The following is a 15,402-nucleotide window of genomic DNA, read 5'->3' as shown; positions in this document are numbered from 1 at the left end:
GAAGGGGGCAAATACTTTTCCACACCACTGTATGTCATGTTCAATCAGGTGTGTGCAGGTAGGTGTATCACTGAATAAACATGCATAACGCTTGATCAGACCATCTGAGTGTGTTTGGCAACTTCCAAATGGCTGAGCATCCAAATTCTGCAGAGTCTCTGAATTTTTTTTAGCCGGCCATAAAGTACAGCATCATCAGGGCCTGACACACCGTCTCCTGCTTGCTCTGCCACAACAACAGGGGACGGAGACACCGAAACACAGGCAGGATGGACATCTTTATGCTTTACCTCCTGTTCACAGGACTCCTGTACACAAACAAAAATGGGTTTCAATAAATTGACATGACACAGATGAGTAGAGTAGCAATCAGATAATTCTGGTCAGACAACTTTTTAACCACAGAGTAATAGCCAGATAATTTAGCCTGAAATGGAGATGTTACAATAGGCAAGAGCTAGAACCTGATCTCCTGAAAGAAACACACGATTTTCAACCCGCCAGTAATAACTTTTTTTCATGTTGCTTTTTGCATCAGCCGACTTGCTCTTTGCCACCTCCTGGGCTTTGTACAACCTGAAAACCACTGGCATATTCAAGAAGGTTCTGCTGTGGCTCAGTCTCCCTCCAGTTGTCCCGCAAAAGAGCCAAAGGGCCCCGTACAGTGTGGCCAAACACAAGATCGTTGGGACTAAACCCTATACTCTCCTGAACACCCTCCCTAGCGGCAAACAACAGCCACGGTAAGATCTCTTGCAACATTGCCTTTAATGTCTGGTGAAAACGTTCTAGAACGCCTTGACTTTGTGCGTGATAGGCGGATGCCGGATTTAGCTTAACACGCAACTGCTTTAAAATCTGCAAGAATAAGTGAGACGAAAAGTTTGATCCTTGGTCAGCTTGGATCACCCTGGGAACACCAAAGATGGAACGACTGACCTGGCTGTAATCGTGCTCAGCGGATAGGCAGCTGGAGATCTTGTGCTCTGGCACATTACTGTCAATAAAGCCCCACACAGTCAATAATGAGATGCTCAAAAGGTTGACATATAGCTGGTATTGGGAAGGAGCAGGCTTCAGGGTCTGATTAGGCTTGCTGGTAAATTGGCATGTAGGGCATTACTTTATGTAGGCCGACACATCTTTTTTCAGGCCAAAAGAAATACCTCAAGATGCAGTCATACATCTTCCTGATACCCAAGTGACCACACTCGTCATGGGAAATCTGCAACACCAAACTGCGAAAGAAGGCACAACAACTTGGTAAACAGGATCACCAACAAAATGTTCCAACGGCAGCAGCGTACCATATGGTGATGGAGGAGGTGAGGATGGACTCAATGATGGAGGAGTAGAAGTGCACCATCATTGTCTTTGGCAGGTTGAATTTCTTCATATTCAGAGTTCAGCATATTTACCTTGGGGATGATCTGTGTCACCTTCATGGGCTCCCACCACTCCGGTGAGAGCTGTGTCACCCACTAGAGGCCACTCTTGTCGAAGGGGGAGAGTTCCTCCACTCCTGTCCCCCCGCCTGTTGCGGTCATGCTTCAGCGGTGGGCAGAAACCCTCCGCTTCACCTCCACCTTGAGGTCTGACCATTTCTTTTTGACCTCCGTGTGTTCGCTGCTCAAATCCCACGGCATTTACGGCCTCACACACACGCGCCCACTCACTTCTTTTTTTCTTGGTATTTATCCCTATTGACAGGGTACCAAAAAGAATCTCCCTGCGCATCTCCACTTCATTTACTTTACTTAAAGTGAGCTGCTTTACATTTTCCCTTAGAACTGCCCAGCGTTGCACAGAGGAACTGAATAAGTTATAGAGTCTTTGCAACACATCAAAGAAGGAGATGGACAGCACTGAGGACTTGGCAGTATCTGCCACAACCAGGTTAAGTGTATGACTGCTGCATGGAATGCAAAATGCTTTGCTGTTCAATTGCAAAATTCTTGCCTGAACACCCTGTTTATGGCCCATCATATTGCTGCCATTGTCATAAGACTGACCACGGCAGTCAGAATGAAGGCTGTGTTTCTGCAGGTGGTCAAGCAGGACTTCAGTCAGGCCCTTTACAGTTGTGTCTTCAACATCTAAAAATCCAAGGAATTGTTCTGCAATGGACACAGATGTTTCTTAATTGACAATTCTCCGAATGATAGAAAGCTGTTCCTTATGACTGACATCAGGAGTGCAATCCATAATAACAGAGTAATACTTTGCTCTGTGTACTCTTCTCACAATTAGTGCAATTATTTCATTTTGAATGGTTCCACTCAAGTAATGCACTCTTGTCTCTTGGTTTTGTATCCTTCTTATGTGTTCACTCATAACTGAATCGAACTGTGCCATCAGTTCAACGTGTGCCAGATAATTCCCATTGTGAGGGTCATACAACTCACTTGTGGTCCCTCTTAAAGCCTGGTTGCGTGACAAATTATGGCAATCACTCGCCTTATGACACCTTTCCAATGCTCAATCTCGATCCGCATCAAGACCTGTTGTCTTTGATCTATGGTTATATTGGTTTGCAGTCTCCTCTGCAGCTCATGCCAGTTTGACATATTGTCACGATGCCCCTTTGAATATTCGTGTTCTTTTAAATGATGAGCTAGGTTCCTCCATGTACAGAAGCCACAGTTGCTTAAGGCATTGTCACGCTTCCCAAAAACAGTGCAGGCGAAACAGAAGACCGAGTCTGTGCTCATGGAATATAACATCCATGATCGAAGAATTTTCTCCCCATTTTTTATGCTTCTCATGTAATTGTCTTTTGTGAATCTTCGAGGTGGATTCCCAGAATTTTGGGGGAATACAATGTCTGTGACTTGCACTGGTCCTTTTTTTAACAAATTGACAGCACACACTATCAGTCAGGACTGCTGGCCACTGTGCAGGGTCATCAGCTACAATTACATTGCTTGTGGTACCTTGAGCTGTAGAGGTAACCTCAGTGTTGGGAAGTGGTGCAGACTCAATTTCTGTTCTGGATGCAGTGTCTTCCACTGTTAGAGATGCTATTGACTGTGTAGCTGGGGAAAAATAATGTTTTTATTAATATAATCTACTGTTCAGGTACAGAATGCATCCCTCAGTGTCTGACACCTAGAAATTTGACAGGCACTACTGTATATTGTGACGACCCCTTATTTGTGGAAGTGTTGTGCTGGCCTTATCTGTTTTGTTTCAGGCCTGGAGGCGGGGTCATCATTACAGGGATGAGCTACACCTGGACACCACTTTTGAAGAGGCCTTCCTTCCCCTCTCTCTCTCTCTCTCAGACTCTGGCTGGCCTCTCTCGCACAGACACAGATACCATGGGCATGGACCTTGGCGCGGCTGTCTGTTTTAGTTTAGTTTAGTTTAGTTTTGTTTTATGCATCCACACACACATACACACACCTGCTTACACTTACTGATTACTGACACTGATATTTAATTCTCAATTGGCAAATAAATCATTGTTTTGCACTAGTCCTCGTCTTCTCTCCCTATTTTTGTTGCAGCCTAAGAGCCGGGTTGTAACAATATTAAACATTCTGAAATGTCCATGGGCAAAAGTGACTGGTATTTACACAGTTTGGTGGGAATTCGATAGTGATATGCACTTTTTTTTTCTAACAATATGACAGCACAATATGACAGCAAAACTCAGTTTAAACTCTGGGCTGTGCAGGATATCAGCTATAATTATAGAGCTTGTGGTACCTTGTGCTATAGAGGAAACATCAGCACTGAGAAGTGATGCATCTGTTGATGTTGAGGAGGTCATGGCACCACTGGATCGACTCTCTTGCATGTCTTCCTCATGAATGGAGGATGAAGTTGATGGTGCAGCTGGGAAAATAATTGAAAAAAAATCTGAAATTACCTGTGAAGTACGTTTGACCATTTCACTGTTAGCATATTGGAAGAGGTCACTATTAACAGCTCAGCTCAGTGAGAGAAATTCACTCTACATTCATCACTGGAGGTATCCTTAGTAAGAGCCTGAGGGCTGAGCAATTTAAGCAAAGCACCTTGAGGGAGAAAGAAAAGATATGTTAGCATTTCCATATTTGATATTTAGAAGGGATGCAGCTGCTTTCACAACTACCAATGCTTAAAAATGTAAAGTTTTCTATTTCTTCTGCCATTTTAGGAGGGAAAAGTCAACACCATCTATTCTTATGTTTTTTATTCACACATCTCAACATAGCCACAGTCCGCAACTCACATATCTGAAAAAAACCCTCACAACACCTTATTGGCCCAAGAGGCTCAGGTGACCTTCACTGAACATACAACTTCAAAATAAAAGCACAGAATAATGATACATGAGAATACACAACCTAACACCCCCACTTGTTCTCATCATCATAAACTTGTATGTTATCATTTCAATACATTTAATTTCCAAAGAACCATGTTTTGAACTTGATTATTTTTGGTTTTGCTACAGGCTTTGTCAGTATGTCTGCAACCATTTCTTCTGATGGGCAATAGATGATACTTATTTTACCTTCACTGAGTGTGTTACGTATAAAGTGGTATTTCACATCAATGTGTCACCTCTGCACAACTGTATATTCTATTCTCCATGCCATTTAACAGCTGAGTAAGGTATATGCTCTCCTGAGTAGTAGCAGCTAGACCTATATACTCAGCCTCACATGTAGACAATGCCACTGTGGTCTGTTTCTTTGTTTTCCATGAAATGGCGGGACCCTGTTTTTGTGTGGCTGAAACAGTACCCTGTTGTGCTCCGTCTATCTTCCACAGAGGATGCCCAGTCAGCATCACTGAATCCAATGAGATTCAAATCTTCCTCATTAGTGCCCTTCAGATACCTTAGAACATGTTTAACAGCCATTAAGTCCTCTGTTTTTGGATTTGCTAAAGTTTGAGAGAGCTTACTCACAATCCAGCTAATATCTGGTCTTGTACTAGTCATAGCATAAACCAGGCTGCCAACAATCTCCCGATATCCTCTGGGGTCAACAAACTCACTGTTCTTTTCTTCCTCATTTTTGATACCACCCTCCCTTGGTTCACTTGGGGTAGATCTGGGTTTACAATCTGACATTCCAAATCTTTCAAGCATTTTAAGTATGTATTGTTTTTGATTCATTGTAATTTTGTCTTTCTTCTAGTCAAACTGTATGCCCAAGAAATATGAAATTTTTCCCAGATCCTTCATGTTGAATTGTGATCTCATAGTGTTTTCGAAGCTGTTGAGTAGGTCACTATTACTGGCTGCAATAATTAAATCATCCACCCATATGATAACAATGATTGTCTCACTTCATATCTGTTTCTTGTACACACAGTGGTCAGATAGGTTCCTCTCAAAGTTGTTTTGTTCTAGGTGGTCATTTAGAAGTTTGTACCAGTTCCTTCCATATTGTTTCAGACCATATAGGGATTTCTTTAACTTACATACAAGTGTTTTTCCGGTTTCTGATGTGTTTTCAAAACCCTCAGGTTGTTCTAAGTAAATCTCTTCCTCTATTGGAGCATGTAAGTATGCTGTCTTCACATCCATTTGATACAATGAGATCATTCTGAACAGCAATTTGCATAAGGGCTCGCACTGAACAAATGTTTGCTGTTGGGGCAAATGTTTCATTATAGTCTATTCCCTTTGTCTGGTTGTAGCCTTTAGCAACATACCTAGCTTTGAAAATATTTCCCTTTTCTGTGTTTTCCTTTAAGGCATAGACCCATTTCCCCCCCACTGTATTCCTACCCTCAGGTAATGTAGTCAGTTCACAGGTTTTGTTTTCTTTAAGTGAGTCCATTGCTTCCTTCATGGCTTGTTGCCATGCTGGTGCCTCCGGTGACATCTGGGCTTCTCTATAGGATTGGCTTACATCTTTATCTTTAATGTCTTGTATATAATCCTCTCGGTATTTCGGAGCTTTTCTTTCTCTTCTTGGGTAGCGGGGGTTTTGGTCACAACTAGGCTCTGAACCTAAGCTGTTTTTGTTTTTACCCAGAACAACTTCCTCATCTGTGTCATCATCATTATTGTTTAAGATCTGATTCTCTTTGTTATCTTCTTTCTGTAACAATTCAGAGCCACTCAATTTCTGACTTTCGGTCTCTGAAGCTGTTGGTTTCTGGTTCATATTCGTCAGTCTGGGTTTGTTGATCAACACTGTTCATTTTGATGAATTTCACCAATCTGTGTTTGGATACCTTTCTTGTTTGAGGGTTGTAAACCAGAAAGGCTGGACTGTTCTTACTGTACCTCACAAATATTCCCTTTTTACATTTGGGATCAAGTTTCTTCTGATCATGACTATATGCATAAAAATCTGATCCAAAAACCCACATTTTTGATAGGTTTGGCTTTCTTCCTGTTAGCATAAAGTATGGGGTGCTTTTAGTTCTCTCACTGTAACATCTGTTACGGATATGGGCTGCACTTTGAATAGCATAAGGATAATCTTAGTTAAGTTTAAGCATAAGCAATCTTAGTTTCCCCTGTGATTTTCACGCCTAATACATGCCTAATACATAATGTCCCTCTCAGTAGTCGCTGACAGCAGCCAACCACCTGGCTGCTCTCAGTGAAAGGGGCCCCCTTGAGGGGGATCCCGATAACAGTGTCATTGCACTTTACTGCATTGACTTTCAAAGGGGCGCTCACACAGTTTGTCGTTGCATTTTATTCATAACCAGTCGTTGTCTGGCCAGCTCGGGGCCCCAAGCAATTGCTTGGTTTGCTTGCCTTCTCGCGATGGGCCTGCCCGGGAATCAGTGGTGAAGTGAGCGCAGGTCTCATACCATCATCTGCCCTGTGTCATGATGTCTGTGACTGAACAAAGTGATAAATTGCAGCATGGCAGTCTCCTCAATGAATCCTGCCTTTTATGGCAGGTTTTACAAAGGTTTTTACAAATATGCAAACTCCATGAATTAAAAATATAGAATAAAAATATCTTTAAACGCCTATGTCCATGTCTTCTGTGAACAATTTTACAGGCTTCTATTTTGCTATTGATGGGATAATGGGAAAATTGCATTTGGAATATTTTTCGTTGCAGTACTATGAGTGGCCACTGGAAAAAATTGTCTTCAAGGCAGAGGGGGCGGTGCTCTATCCAGTTCTCCAGCAGGGAATTAACCAACCAGTTTTTTCCTGAAATCCTACGGAAAATTACAGCTCAGTTGGGGTGTTACTGAGCCATAACGTATCCCTTCCATATGAAACCAAATAATTAAAAAAATTACTCATCACATCCGATGACTGAGAACATAACATGCCTTTTGTGATGTTCAGTTATTTATAATTTTCAATGTCTGTTTAAGAGACATTTTTCAGTTATTTCTGTCATGTTAAATTCTGTTGGAGGGACATAACATGTCCTTTGTCATTTCCAGTTAGTTTATGTCAAATATATTAAGACCTACATTTAAAGTGAATCCGAGTAATATAAAAACTGTATGGGTTTATGAATAAAAAGAATAAGAATTGCCTTTTCATTAAAAGAGTTCTTGTTTTCTTCATTGTCTATTTGTATATTGAATATCTGACATAGAAGTGAGTGTGAAAGTGATTAGTAAGCATGTGAGAGATACATATTAATTATGTGGGATCAGCATAAATGACAAACCAAAAGTTCATCGAAAATGGGATAATTTTTGTATGAGAATAGTGAGTAATCCAGAATCAGCTCCCATGAGTAGGTCATCTGTGATTTTAATGAGAGCAGTTTTGGTATTATGACGAGGGTGGAAACCAGAATGGAATTGCTCATAGAGACTGTTTTGGGTTAAGTGGGAGCAGAGTTGAGTGGCTACTGTTTTTTCTAGTATTTTGGAGATGAAAGGAAGGTTGAAATGGGGCGGAGTCGTTGGGATTTGAACTCGTTGTTTTTTTCAATATTGGGGTAACCAGTGTTGTTTTCGTCAACGATGACAAAATTATTTTGTTGACGCCCCTTTTTTTCATGACGATAACGAGACAGTGACGAGATGAACATCTCATGTTTGACGACGAAACATGATGAAACGTGTGTGAGACGAGAATGGACGTAAATGTCAGTGTGTGGTTTGTCAGACGTTCAGAGTGCACGACATCTCTGCTTATTGTGCATGTAATCTGTCAATCGAAACCTAAAAATAACTTGGTGTTTCAAGACAATATACGCTCCTCGCCCTGATGACGCGACGGGGTTGGGGCGCACTGAGGACAGTCTGCTCCGATCGACAGTCGCGCGGGAAGCGGCGAGGTCCGGGCGGGGGTTCGCTGTAAACCACCTTCGGCCCGAGCCCTTCCAAGTCAATCTAGAGTCGGTCGCGGCGCACCACCGGTGGAGGACATTTCATGTCAAACTTATGTGTGACACTGTTGTATGATATAGAAATATAGAGATTAAAGGTTTCTGCCCAACAGTAATCTCCAATACTTATTGACCTAAATGGATTTATTAAAAGACTATACTTTTTACTAAAACTGTTTTGAGTTTTCGTCGACTAAAATTGGACTAAAACTATCACATATAGAAATGACTAACATGTGACTAAAACTATCACATATAGTGATGTAAATGACTGAAATGTGACTAAAACTAATAAGCGTGCTTAGTCCAAAAGACTAAAACTAAGACTAAATCTAGAATGGCTGGCAAAAACAACACTGGGGGTAACAGCTGCAGTTTTGAAGAGTGAGGGAACAATTCCAGTGGTGAATGAAGAGTGGATGATGGCAGAAATTAAGGGGAGGAGGGACAGGAGGCAGGATTTGACCAGAGCTGTAAGGAGGGGGTCGAGCTGACATATTGAGGGCTTGGATTTATGGATTGAGTTCTGAGATTTCAGCAGCAGTGGGGAAAGGGGCTCACTGTGTGGGAGATATTCAGAGGAGGCGGGAGAAGGAGTTGAACTTAAATGCTGATTCTTTAGAGAGTTGCAGGTGTCGGTTGAGCACAGGTGGGGGAGTAGGGAGTCTGGGGGTTGAAGAGTTTTATTGAGGAGTGAAAACAGGGTCTTGGTGTTATTTTCATTGGGGGCAGATTATGTGGGGGATTCTGATTTAAATGCAAACTTGTGGGGAAAAATTTAAGAAATTAGCAAAAACTGAAAAAGAAGCTGGCTGCATTTCAAAGATATTGGATACTGCAAAGCTCAGTACAGGGTTAGGTTGGTTGGTTAGGTTAGGTAATAGTTCTGTGTTCAGTTCATTTAAATGTTTTATTAAAATGTTAGAAACAAAATAGTAACTGTGTGTATATGTGTCATGAAAAAAATGCATGAAAATAAGGCTTTTATGAAAACACTGATTAAACAAAATGCTTACCAACACACAAAACCATTCTTAATTGCAAAAGTAAGCTAAAATAGAAGGCTCTGAGTGAGAATAGGTGAAGAGCCATTTGAGAGCCATAAGAGAGGGAGTTTCTAAGGGAGCTGGGCCTAAAGAGGCCAGATCTTTGGACTGGACTTCCCATCACTATCTGGCAGTGTCCAGTTACCAGAGCTGTCCAGCACATGAGTCATTTCTAACACCTTTGTGTGTTGCAGGTGTCTGGTGTCGTGGGCAGGGCTGATGTCTTGGCTTGCCTGCTGTTCTTGCTGACTTTTCTCTCCTATATTAGGTAAGATGACCCCCTACCTACTGTCCTATGTTCACACATGCATGCACATGTACATATTCATGGATACATGTGTAAAAGATTATTAGATTGCCTGTGGGACTGTCTGTAAAATAGACCCTCTACAGCATGAGTCTCAAAGTGGTGGCCCGGGGGCCACATGTTGCCCTCCAATCGATTTCATGTGGCCCTCCAAACAATATCAAGTTGTAACGAGTTATTTCTATATGTTTTTATTTTTAAATGAATAGATTAATTTTGCATCATAAATATGTTTTTTTTTAATTGTTGCACATTAAAACAACCACTTATATTTTTAAATTATCCAATCCAATCCAACTTCATTTGTAAAGCACAAAACAAACACAGTGGACCAAAATGCTGTACAGAATAATGGATAAAAGACAGAAGAAGTAAAAGACAGAAAAGCTCACACGAGGCAATACAGATAAAAAAAAAAGGAATTAATACGGCATATTGATGATATGAGCTCATAACGTTCATCCCAACTGTTGCTTTTCCCAAAAAAGTTGGGCTTTTTTTTTACTTGACTGGCCCCCGACTGACCAGACCAGACCGTCAGTGGCCCACAGGTCGTTTGAGTTTGAGACCCCTGCTCTACAGTGTGTAGTTGTGGGCAAATCTTACATCTCATTATTGTGGGGAACAGTAAAATAAAAATAAATAAATAAAAAAGAGTGATTCATGGAGTGAAGCAAAGGTCCTATCCAAAGTAGGGTAAAGTAGTGTTTTTAAGTACTGTATTTAATGTATATACAGGAAACCCTTTTACTACTGTATATTGAGTACAAGGCTGGAAAGAGATGCACCGATCTGATATAAATATCAGATACCATCCCTAATGTTGACTTAATAGCTGGATCGGGTATCGGATAATGGATCAGCAGCACCAGCATGCTGGTCAACTTGAGTCATAAATATGTAAAACTCGGGTGTACGGATGTTTGTCCGGTGGTGGTAATATGCAGATATGCAAAGCCCAGATATCGGTATCAGGACTGAAAAAGTCAGATCGGTGCATCCCTAGGGCTGGGATCAGCATGGACAGTATGGCTGAACAATTAATCGAAATTTATCGAAATCTTATTCTACAGACTGAAGAGAGCATATTTGTTTCTTACAGATCTGCACAAATATCACACAGTAATCACAGTCAAGTAATAGTCAGTAATCAATAGTGATGTAAAAATGACAATTCCCTGTAATTTCGCAAATCATGACGCAATCACAATTCCTGTCAAAATAATCCCAATTATTTATAATTCATTTATTTTCAACGTCTTTATATTTTTTTATATATATATATATATATATATTTTTTTTTTTTATGTTTCTTTTTATATTTAGACTGTACTTGCATGCCTCTTATGTTTCTATTTTGTAACATATTCTTGGAGCTGCATGTGCTAACTAACTTTAAAACAGAGGTTCAGGAGATGTGAAGAACCAGGAGAAAGAATGGTTGCCGACTAGCACGTTCCCGGGCTTACAGTGACAAATTTAAACAAAGGAGCTAGCTATACAGGTTGCAGGGTTACAATGAAGGAACGTGAATAATGAACAAGCTAGTCACTTACAGATGTTGAAATCCCCTACAATTATGATTTTATCTGTCCTAAGTACTAACTCATATAAGAATTCAAAGAACTCTTATAGGAACTCTGAATAAGGTGCAAGTGGACGGTAAACTGTGGCTATCAGAATTGGTTTCTGGGTGAGAGGATTTTGCACAAGGGTTCCATTTATTTTGATTTCAAGTTTATTAGTGACATTTTTGGGCTTTTTTGAGCAGCATATCTCTGTCTTTCATCAGTTTTCTACATTCGCTGCCTATCCATGGTAGAGCATTTCTATTATTATAAGCAGATGGCTTTCTATAAATGCAGAATAGTGTAAATGACATTTCAGAGGAAAGAGAGATAGTTACACCAATATATTCAATTTCAATTTCACTGGGCAGTTCTATTTGTCTACATCTTAGCATATTTCTAACATACAATAAAACACCCCCACCCCTTCCCCTAATCCGGTCTCTTCTGAAAGTAGTGTATCCAGGCATATTAATCACTACATCTGGGGAGGAGTAATTTAACCAGGTTTCTGTCAGTCCTAAATAGTCATGGTTCGAGTTTATTATTAAATGTTCTAGTTATTCACGTTTGGAGGCCATACTCCAAATGTTTGTGTGACCCCCAAATAATCCACGGGGTTTAGACTTGGGATCCCAGACTATTTTAGCCTGGTTAAGTGTTGTAAATAATTAAGTAGTGCGATACTTTTTAAACACTGGATTCCTTTGAAGCAGTGGTTGAGGCCTGGCAAGCGGCAATGGAGGCCCGGCAAGTGGCTGTGGAGGCCCGGCTAGAGGTGGTGGAGGCCCGGCTAGCGGCGGTGGAGGCCCGGCTAGTGGTGGTGGAGGCCTGGCTAGCGGCTGTGGAGGCCAGGCTAGCGGCTGTGGAGGCCAGGCTAGCAGCTGTGGCGGTAGCCCAGGTAGCAGTGGAGGTAGCCAGGGTAGCAGAGGAGGTGGTCAGGCCAGAGGTGCAGGTAACCAAGCTAATGTTGAAAGTAGCCCAGGTAGCAGTAAAGCTAGCCCAGGTTGCAGTAGTGGACGTTCAGGTAGAAGTGGAGGCAGCTCCATTAGCGATGGTTCTAGCCCAAGTAGCCTAGCATCCAGGTAGCTTGTATCCTTTGACAGAGGGCCTGGATTTATTTCAACATCTCCAGCCAGAAGTAGAATCAACAGAAGGTGTACAATTCCCAAGGAAGGTTTGGAAAACTGTTCATTTGAGTGTTCATGTTTACCAGGAGGTGGCCTAGCATTGCCCTCATCCAGTATTCTTGTGAAGAGGAGGTGCTGACTCATCTTTGCTGGAAAGAGGACTTGGTCACTGTTTTCATCCTTTTTCCGTGGAAATGTTATATATACCTGCAGTATATAATCATCATCAGTCAGTCTCTATCAGTCTCTATCGCTTTATACAAACTGGGCTCTGTCTTGCTCTCAGCGCAATTGACTTTTTACACTGGCGCTTGTACAATTCGTATTTTGCACTCGACGCACATTGGAATTTTCCCTCCACAAGCGCAGGTCCCTAAATTAAGGAATGAACTTGCACTCCGTTTTTGCTGTTTCAAAAAACAATTCTGCCACAGAAAAGGAAAAACCTAGTCTAAAGTCAGTGGCGCTTATTCAGATGCTATTTTAAGGGCGCACACTTGGCCATAATGTAGCCTGTGCACAACGTGCATCCACTTTGCTTCTCTCATCTACAAGGAAGCCATTCCCATTTTTGCAAACAATATATAATTATAAGGAATAAACAATACATAATTACAATGAAAAATATCACCATGCATTCATAACCTTGTGATTCAGTGAGTGACATTTGTTTATTTACATTTTATCAAACTCAAAAATCAATAGCAAACTGTTTGTAAATGGAAAATAAAATTACAAAAAATACAAACAGAAAATGAACATTTGAAAAGATTTAAAAAGAAGAACCTCTGATATGTCTTCTGACATCATTGTAGCACTTGCGGCACTGGTGCGATGTCCTGGGGATGCCAGCCATAGACACAATTGTGGCCTCCCATGCCTGTTTAACTAAAACTAATTTGGGTGGGTTTCTCCCATCCCCATACAAAGCCACTTCTCGGTCTTTTACGGCCCTGACGAGGATGTCAGTCTCCTCGGCTGAGAATTGCTCCTGGCGTGCACCTGGTAAATCCGCCATTATAATAGCAATCCGCCATGGAACTAGCGCCCCTGCATTTAAAGGGAATGTGAGATGATGCTCTGATTGGTTTATTGCATGTTACGCCTAAACCACACCTGTGACTAATGTAGTTACTTCAGACCAACCCATTTTAGATTTGCGCCGGGTGCAAGAGTCATTTATCCCTCTGGCATAATAACAACAACGCCCGAGGTCCACCCACAAAGCTACTTGCGTTTTGCGTTTGATACTTACGTTTCAGATCGGCAAGATAGGGCCCACTGTGTCTAAGTGTCCTGCTTGTGAGTCCACTTCGTGTTCCAATTGTTACACCCTTTTTGATCCATAGGGCACTGCAGCACTTTTCTCCACTAGAAAGGCACTTCTTTAGATCAAGAAATGTTTTAATTTAATTTGTTGTGCAGCGGCCTCATGTGTTAACAATTCTAGAGGGTACTTTAGCGTATGTCTTATGACTCAAGATCATGTGGCATTGTGCTAACAACTACCCCATATAATACAAGTCCTTACTTTTTTGCCAAATATAGCAGTTACTTAGTTAGTTAGATAACACCACAGGATATCAAGAAACTGTTATTCCTGCTTTATGGCGACATTTAAAATACTGTTACATATCAGTGACAATACCTGTTCTTGATACCCATCACTGCTCTTCATTTTGTTCCTAATGTTGATACCCAAGTAGAACATCTATGCAGCTATAAGCACACAATATTTAGGGGCCGGTCATAAAGAGACAGGAGCAGCTCTTTCAAAAAGGATTTGTAAAAAAGCCAGGGATAGAAAAACTTCACTGAGCACCTTGTGTATCTGTGGAGCTGGGCTGTGCACAAAAGTAATCAAATATAAACAATGGTATAATCGATTCAAGCAGAGTTTTATTTCATTGACTATCTGGGCTAAATGTGATATAAAGTCCAGAATAATTTGTCCTAAAATACATTTGTTCTTCTCTTCACTCTCTCACAGAAGTGTGGGTGGGTGTGTCTCGGAAGACTCTGTGCCATCCACTGCCTCGGTGTGGTCTCTGGTCATCAGTTTGCTGCTGGGCACCTGCGCCATGTTAGTGAAGGAGACAGGCATTACCGTGTTTGGAGTTTGTATGCTCTATGATGCCCTGGTTCTCTGCCACAAGCCTCTTGTAAAGTAAGCCCACTGTTTACTTGTAAACCTTTGTGTGATGTTGGTGCTCTTTCTTTTCATTAATTTGGCAATGGTGATGCTATCAATCTCTTGCACAGTTTGTTGGAGGATAGTCAAAACATCCTCAATACAGTATTTGTACCATCAGTTATCCTCTGCTTTGCAGCAGAAAATGTATATCAATGGTTTTGAATTGGGTTTTTTAAGTTACTACTGGAGTAACTTCAAACATTCACTCAGTAAGTCTACCCACAAGGGCCATATGTTTTGCATCCTCCTAAATATTTTCCTAACGCTTAATTGATTTATTCTTTGAAGCATGAATAGTAATCTATAAAATTGCAATGCCTTGACTTTAGTGAGGTAAGTACACACAGCCATAACAACAAAATTAGATTAAAAAAAACAATGGTACATAATTGGCATAATAAGTACTTTTGGTGTTTTGGTTTTCGGCCAAGTGTTTCCTGATTTTCAGTTTCAGACAACAATTTGTGTTGTACCAGTACCAGTTTATTGAAGGATAAATGATCTGTATTTATATAGCACTTTTTCTAGTCTTGATGACCACTCAAAGCTGCTTTACACTTCAGTTTTGCCATTCACACACTTTCATACAGCGCATCTATGCGTCTGTAAGACGAGACATGGACATAGCCTTTTATAGATCTTTAGATTCTATATTTTTTAGTGCAAACCCATTGTAACAGCGTTAATTTTTTTATCGCAAGATTAAAGTTATTTTTGGCCTAGCAAACTTTATACTTTTTTTCACATGCTGTTGGAACAACTAGTAACGTGAGAAAAACTCCAACACCACACCGGATCTAGCTAGACCGGAAACAAAACAACAGGCACACTGCACACACTTGTTTGGGCTTGCGAGCCGGCTAGAGAGTAGTGGGCTAACGTTA

General features: G+C 41.1%; 1 protein-coding gene across 2 annotated transcripts in view; it reads left to right on the top strand.

Moving 5' to 3' along the window:
• Positions 1-15,402, top strand: part of tmtc1 (transmembrane O-mannosyltransferase targeting cadherins 1) — an 86,533-nt gene that overhangs the window by 26,282 nt on the left and 44,849 nt on the right. For both annotated transcript variants that reach the window (XM_058625848.1, XM_058625847.1), the window contains exons 3-4: positions 9,514-9,587; positions 14,315-14,491. In XM_058625848.1, coding sequence (XP_058481831.1) covers positions 9,514-9,587; positions 14,315-14,491 — 251 coding nt within the window. The remainder of the gene's footprint in view (positions 1-9,513; positions 9,588-14,314; positions 14,492-15,402) is intronic.

Source organism: Solea solea, chromosome 3 (genome assembly GCF_958295425.1).
Source record: "Solea solea chromosome 3, fSolSol10.1, whole genome shotgun sequence".
In the NCBI taxonomy this organism is placed as follows: domain Eukaryota; kingdom Metazoa; phylum Chordata; class Actinopteri; order Pleuronectiformes; family Soleidae; genus Solea; species Solea solea.
Note: the sequence above shows the minus strand (reverse complement) of the source record. Positions and strands in the feature narration are given on the sequence as shown.